General features: G+C 50.1%; 1 protein-coding gene across 1 annotated transcript; it reads left to right on the top strand.

Annotated features, from left to right (window-relative positions):
* The first annotated feature begins 454 nt into the window (after nucleotides 1-454).
* LOC121156102 (chymotrypsin-like elastase family member 3B) lies at nucleotides 455-6820 on the top strand. The gene is made up of 8 exons (XM_040979717.1): nucleotides 455-635; nucleotides 1620-1729; nucleotides 2978-3075; nucleotides 3200-3328; nucleotides 4685-4821; nucleotides 5019-5161; nucleotides 5714-5866; nucleotides 6797-6820. Exons 1-8 carry the CDS (start codon nucleotides 455-457, stop codon nucleotides 6818-6820), a joined length of 975 nt encoding a protein of 324 aa, XP_040835651.1.
* Nucleotides 6821-7099: the final 279 nt, after the last annotated feature.

The following is a 7099-nucleotide window of genomic DNA, read 5'->3' as shown; positions in this document are numbered from 1 at the left end:
GACTCAGCCTTTGCTTCTTTTTACTAATTTGTTCTTTTTTTCTTTCCCACTCAGACTCAAACTCCTGAAGGATGGGGATCATGTATTGTGCTCAGTAAAGCCCCTAGAGGAGGGCCTGATCTACTGAGAGCAGGTGCTTACAAGGTCTCTTTATTGAGACAGATTATAACATTGATCCCATGTTAGGGATGGGGTATCTGAGATTCAGAGAAGTGAAGATGTGTGCTCAAGCTCTCAGAGGCAGGAGGTGTCCCAGGCAGGATGTGAATCAAGGATGAGGAGTTTTAGCACCTGTGTTAGTCCCTGAAGGAGGTGGCATGTTCTGATGCCAAATTTCTATTCTGTTTCTGTGTGATCAGCTGGCTACCCAGTACCACCTGTGCAGGCACATGATGCAGGAAAAGCTGGATATTTCCACTGACTATCACTCCTCCATATGCAATGAGTGCGGACTATGGCCTTGGACCATGGGAGATCTGGTGTTCCACCACCTGTTCTGGAGTGGGGCCCAGCCAAGCCCAGCCCCCTCTGCCTCTCTGTGCCCTATATAAGAGTACTGGTTCCGTTTCTCCTTCCCTTCTTCTCCAGATCCACAATGATCCGGCTGCTGAGCTCCCTCCTCCTTGTGGCCCTGGGTAAGTCCCCAGTCCAAATCTGTTCTTCCTATACTGCCCTAAGCCAGGAGCCCTGATATTCTCGTGACCTAGGTTTTATGATCCCCAACATCTGATTGCATAGAAGTCTCAACATGTACTTGGGTCACAACAGTGAAGGATTTCATCTTGGAGCTGAGGTAAGGAGAGGGGGTAGGCAAGAGATGGACCAGTTCAGAAGAAAGACTGGGAGCAGCACCAAGTGTTACAGAGGGAGTCTTTGGTGGGGCAGTGGACAAAGTTTCATGAATAAGAGTCTGCTTTGTGCTTGGACTGTATTGAACAGAATTCCCACTCCTCTGCTGAATGGTCCAATTTTCCTCTCATACTGTCCCCACCTGTCTTCAAAGCCTGTGATTCAACCTTGTCCTTGTCTCTGCCACATTACAAGAAAAGTCCCTTGAATGACAACCATGGTAAGAGATAACACTTAATGTTTATCATGTGCTATACTGAGGGACGTTTATCATATGACCTCATGTCATCAATTCTCTTTGCTGCACAAGGTCAGTGCTGTTATTGTCACGTTTTACAGAAAGGCACACTGACCCTCAGAGAAGTAAAGGAGATCATCCAGGAGCAAGTGTCTCTGTGCTTTGAGCCCGGGAAATCTTATTTCAGAACCTCTACTCTTTCAGAAATATTCTACTAATGTGTTCTGGGAGGGAGAGAAGAGAGAGACAGAGAGAAAGAGAGACAGAGACACAGAGAGAGAGAGAGAGACACTTTCTTGGGTTCCATTACCTGAGGCTGTGTTTTCATCTCAACCATTGGATTCTCAGGACTCTGTAAACCCCTGCTCTAGTCCCAGTGCTCACTGTTCATAGTTTGTTGCTGAGGATCATAGAGGGAAAGGAGCTTACCCAGGCTCACACAACCCATATATGGTATTCTAGAACTGGGACCCTGACTTCCTGTCCTTTTGGGGTCCATCTGGCTGACTGATGCTTCTCCTCTCTTCTCTAGCCTCAGGCTCACACCCACCAATCCACATCCCCTCCACCCACTTCGCCAACCCCTCCAGCCGTGTGGTCAATGGTGTGCCTGTAGATCCTCCCCACAGCAAGCCCTGGCAGGTAAGAGCAACACCAGCTTTACTGATTACCACTGAGGGCTCTGGACACCAAGTGCTGACGGCAAGGCCTCCAGTTCTGCCACCATGGCTCCCTATGCAGTTCACACCTCAGCTTCCCAGGTTTGAAAACTTGCTCAGTCACATTCACATGGTTGCATTACCTGTTTCATCTACAACCTTCATTGAGCGATTTGGGAACAAAAAGTAGAATCTGAGGCCAAGAGAAAACGTAACAGCAGTAATAGAGTCACTTAATAGAGGGGGTTGGGGAATGTAGACACTGTGTAGAGGAGGTTAGGGAATCGGTTCCAGTTCCTTGAGTCCTACAGCATGAATCTGAGTTCTGGAGCACAGAGAGTGGAGAGTTGAATCAGGGCTATGGAGGGCAATACCGAGTGGGGAGGCTCGCTGTGCTGGTGAACACAGTAGCCATTAGCAGCATGAGGAATTTAAATGTGAATCAAGTACATGTCCAACATTCAGTTCCTTCATGCCAGCCACATTTTCAATGTTTCTGAGCTACCTGTGGCCAATGCTTCCCACCTTGGACAACAGAGGCAGAAAACATTTCCATAGCCTAAGATGTTCTCTAGGGTGAGGTTAGCCAACGTGTTCTGGGAGGGAGCAGAGAGTGAGTGCTGTAGCCCTGTCAGCCACATGGCTCCTCCAGCAGTGACTTAGCCCTGCCATTGCAGCAGGAAAGCAGCCAGAGAGCATGTGTGCCTGACTGAGCGGCCTGTGTGTAGTCAGCATCAGTGTGCACACAGAATACATTAGCCTGGGGCAATGGGACACATTCCCCAACCTTGTTCTCCAGAGAGATTTGAGAATCTGAATGAGTGGGAAATTGAATGGAACTGAAAGATTCAGGGTGAGTCATGCTTCAGAAGATCCAAGAAGTTTGGAAGAGCTGAGGATCAGAAGAATGTGGCCTGAGAGATTAAAGGGTCTTGGGGGCTCTCAGGGTGCAGATGGTTTGGAGTGCCCTAAAGGGCAGAGAATGTGGGAGTCTTTGGGAGAGCACACAGGGTCTGGTGTCGGGAGACTGGGGATTCTGAGTTGTCCTAGAGTAAAAGAGATAGACCCAGTTGAGCAGCTGTACAGATTGTGTGCTGAGTGTCTTAGAAGGATCTAGTGTTCTCTGTATGAAATATGCCTTCTCAGGATGTTCAGTGCAAAACCCAGACAGCAACCCTCACTGTGTGTATAGATTTCTAGCCTGATTTATTCGGGGATTGGGGCTTGCCAGGTCGCCTTGCTGCTTGAACAGAATGGGGGCCTGTACTTCATCTGTGGAGGGAGCCTCATCGACCGTGACTGGGTTCTGACTGCAGCACACTGTGTCGTGTGAGTTCTACTGTCCCTATTCCTGCCCTGATCTTTTTCCTTGTAAGACCCAGGCAGTATGAGTCAACACATGAATATGACAAATTCACTGATAGGCCCAGGCTGACCTCCCTTTCTCTTTCAGAGATGGTGGACCATATTGGGTGCTGCTGGGCAGGTACAACCTGAGTGAACCAGAGCCATCTGACCAGGTCATCCCTGTGGGAAAGGTCTATGTGCATCCAGAATATGACAACAATAACGCAGCCAAAGGGTGAGTGAGACCAGCCTGAGACCAGGCTCCTGTGTTCTTCCCTCCATGAACCACAGTTCATCTAGGAGACTCCCAGGGACAGTGGGAGGGTAAGCAGCCTGGGCCCAGCTCCCACACACTGGGAAGAGGCTCAAGAACCAGCAGCACCAACCTCTGCCACTGCACAGGGAAAAAACAGTTCCAGGGAGAGGCAGGATGTCACTCAGAGCTGCTGGGCTCAGTGTTCCTGGAGCCCAGGACCCTCAGGCTCCTTCTCCAATCTCAAGGTGTCATGTGCTCAGCAGAGGTTTCCTCCAGCACAGCCTGGTTCATGGCTGTGTTGTCAGAGGAGAAGCACTGGACTGTCAGTGCTGTGGGTGTCCCTCCCTGAGTGCCCTGGGCAGTGAGTGCCCTGCTCTGGGCCTCAGGTTTCCATTTGTCCAAGATGACCCTGGAGCATGCCTTCATGGTGGTGGTAGTGATGGGCAGGGAGGCCAGCTGAGGCCTCACCTGTGTGTCTGGGAGCTATAGCGCTTTCTGGTGAGGGATCATAGGAGGGACGAAGCCCTCATTAAGCACTATGGAAGTGAGGAACATTTTATGGAGACCCCGACACATCCTCGCACAGCTTCCTGGGCAGTAGGGAGACACAGTAGAGTGACCCAAGTGAAGTGTTCTGGGTGACAGCAGGCAGTGAAGTGGTCCTTGAAGTGTGGGAGCAGTGGCACTAGAGTCCCCTGGGAATAGCAAGTAAGATCAGACTTTGACTCTATCAGCCATAAACCTTCTCAGAAAGGCTGGGTTCATTCCCTGAAAACTGTGTGACATTATAAGTTAGAAAACTTATTTATATTTATTTACTTTAGTGGGAGAGAGTGAGACAGAAAGACAGAGAGAGAGAGAGAGAATGTATATTTTGCTGGTCCCCTACTCAAATGAAAAGAGCCTAGAATTCTCTCAGTTTCCCAAGTGGGCAGCTGAAATCCAAGCATTTGATTGATCACCTGCTAATCCACAGTGCACATGAACAGGAAGCTGGATGAGAATCTGAGTGTGAACTTGAACTTCAGCACTGTGATATAATATGTACCTCTAAGTCACTATGCCCAATTCATAGCCCAATGTGCGACAGAACACAGGAATTCTGATGAGTGTGGATTGTGATGACCATAGGTGGAAACCAAGGACAGTTATGACAGCAAAAGATTGTCAGGGACCAAAGAGGTGGGCGTTTCTGGAGTTGGCTGAGCTAAAGCTGGATTCAAGGGCATAGGAGCAGTAAGGGTATTCCAAATGTATAGCCTTTGAACAAAGGTCTGCGATGGGACTTGGTCTTGTAGGAGGACCAGGTTCCAGGTGACTCTTTCTCCCTCACAGCTATGACATTGCTCTCCTCAAGCTGTACTACAGTGCTGTGCTGACAGCTGAAGTCCAACCTGGCCACCTTCCTCCTCCTGGCTACATCCTACCACATGGGACAACATGCTGTGTCACTGGCTGGGGCTACACTTCCAGTATGTACTGACCAGGAACAGCAGCAGAATGACAGGGCCCTCAGGACCATGGCCAATAATGCAGTGGTGCATACAGGATGGTGGGACTGTTGGGAGGGAGTCCTCATCAGATCTGAGAATATGTGGGCCTCGAATACCCCACCTCTGGGAACCTAGCCATGTCCCAAACCCACTCACATTGCTCTCTGTCCCTACAGCCAACGGGCCAATCTCAGATGTTCTACTGAAGGGGCTGCTGCCAGTGATAGACTACGCACACTGCTCTCAGTGGGACTACTGGGGTTCAACCGTGAAGGAGATCCATGTGTGTGCTGGCGAGGCCGGATCCTCTGCATGTAGTGTAAGTTGGCTAATACTTACCATAGGAAGGCACATCCCAGTGACTCTCAGCCAGCTACCTGGAGATAGACTTGAATCCAGTCAGGCTTCAGGTCAGGCAGGTCATGGAGGAAGTCAGCACAGCCCACACCCTGAATCCTGGCCCAGATCACAGGCCCCCTCACCTGGGACCATCACTGTCCCTCCTCCTGCTCAGGCTTCCCCAGCAGCACAGCAGGGACTCTCGCACCACCACCTCCAGTCACCCACTCTGGGCTCTGCAGGGATCCTCAACCACTGTGCTGTGGCAGCTGAGTCCTCCTAGGCAGCAGGGAAGGTGCTGTCAGCAGGGGGAGCTGGCGTCTCCGGCTCCTCTGTGCCAGGGGCTGTGCTGAGGTCCTGTGTGTGTCCCTTCCTGCTCAGCAGCTGTGGTAGCACAGACCCTGGTCCTGGCCAGCTGAGGCCCTGAGGCTGGGAGAGGTGCAGCAGTGTGGGTGTGTCTGCAACCCCCAGGTTAGGGACAATTCCTTCCAGCTGAGACGTGGCTCAGTCCCCACCCCTCTGACCATGACAGGGTGACTCTGGAGGACCTCTCAACTGTCCTGGAGTGAATGCTGAGTGTGAGATCCACGGCATAGTCAGCTTTGGTTCTGGTTATGGCTGCAATTTCCCCAAGAAGCCCACAGTTTTCACCCGTGTGTCGGCCTTCATTGACTGGATTGAGGAGGTAAGGACTGGGCAGCTGGGAGCTCTCTTGAGAGGGACTGGATGCCTGGAAGGAAAGTCAGATCCTGGTGAGGGTTGCAGGGATCCTAGAAAGGCAGTGGGGGGAGGTCCTTGGGCACATTCCTGAAGATCCCAGGAATGTGTTCTCTCTGTGTGGCCATGGAATTTTACACTTCTTATTCAGGGACAGTTTCTAGAGAAAGTGAGAGCAAGTGCTAGAGAGAAAGAGGCTTTTAGTTCAGGCAGTTTGATTAGTCAGGAGAGAGAGTGTGATGCAGTGCTCCTTGTGGGAAACGGCCAGTGTCACTTCCACATAGCAAGGTTACCATGTGATTGAATTGTATACCTAAGGTATGCAGCATTGGGCCTTGATACATCTTCTTCGTGTGGGATGGGATAAGTTATCACCTCCTCCATTTGCATGTGCATGTAATATGCAGCATGGGGTACACATCATGGAGGGTGCTGACCTCCAGTGCAGGGACAATGTTTGGGTGATTTGGGATTCCATACATTCCTGGATGGGAGTGTCAGCTTGACTTGTACAGGGTAGTAGAGTCATTTCTGCTCTTCCTAACCTAACACTGAAAGCTGTGATGGGAAAAAGCAGTTCAGGTGTTATCTGGGAAAGCTGGTCACAGGGGCCATTATTGTCCATGATAACAGCAGTGACCACCACTTAAAGACCAAGGAAATATGAAAAGGGGGATGTGATAGGACCTTAGTCAATAGTCTAATCAGGAGCTATTAATGAGGTAAGTAATGTGATCACTACTCCAATCAGAGGGGGAAACTGAGGCTCAAAGAGGGCAAGTTTTTCTCCCGGGGATTCAAAGGGAATGAGTGGTCAGGCTGGGAGGTACCCCATTCCTTCAACTCTTTAATTTCTGATGTTGACTCATTGATATGTCTTCTCCCTGTTCTTTTCCAGATCACTGGAATTCACTTCCGCTAATGCTGATGATCTCACATCCTCTATAAAGAATAAAGAATAAAGATCTCTCAGCAAGTCCTAAGTTCGGTTTCTTTCCTTCATTACCTCTTCCCCTCTGGCCTGTTCCTGAGATCTGAGAGCTGATTTACAGAGATGAGGTCTGAGTCAGCCTCTCATGTGAGGACAAGAATAATCTGGGCCCCATGGAGACAATGGAGTTGCAACAGGGTGACCAACTCTCTTGGTTGGCCTGAGAATGGAGCTTATCAGACTCAGGACTTACAATGAGGACACTGAGGC

This window comes from Ochotona curzoniae, unplaced genomic scaffold (assembly GCF_017591425.1).
Source record: "Ochotona curzoniae isolate NIBS_2020 unplaced genomic scaffold, NIBS_Ocur_1.0 contig_3255, whole genome shotgun sequence".
In the NCBI taxonomy this organism is placed as follows: Eukaryota; Metazoa; Chordata; class Mammalia; order Lagomorpha; family Ochotonidae; genus Ochotona; species Ochotona curzoniae.
This window is presented reverse-complemented; position numbering and strand designations above follow the sequence as displayed.

What these genes read in the sequence shown, in the direction of transcription:
- LOC121156102 (XM_040979717.1), top strand. Translation starts at nt 455, where the DNA reads ATGGCCTTGGACCATGGGAGATCTGGTGTTCCACCACCTGTTCTGGAG. An exon ending in CCTCCTCCTTGTGGCCCTGG is followed by an intron (nt 636 to 1,619) that starts GTAAGTCCCCAG and finishes TCTCTTCTCTAG; the next exon opens with CCTCAGGCTCACACCCACCA. An exon ending in TCATTGACTGGATTGAGGAG is followed by an intron (nt 5,867 to 6,796) that starts GTAAGGACTGGG and finishes GTTCTTTTCCAG; the next exon opens with ATCACTGGAATTCACTTCCG.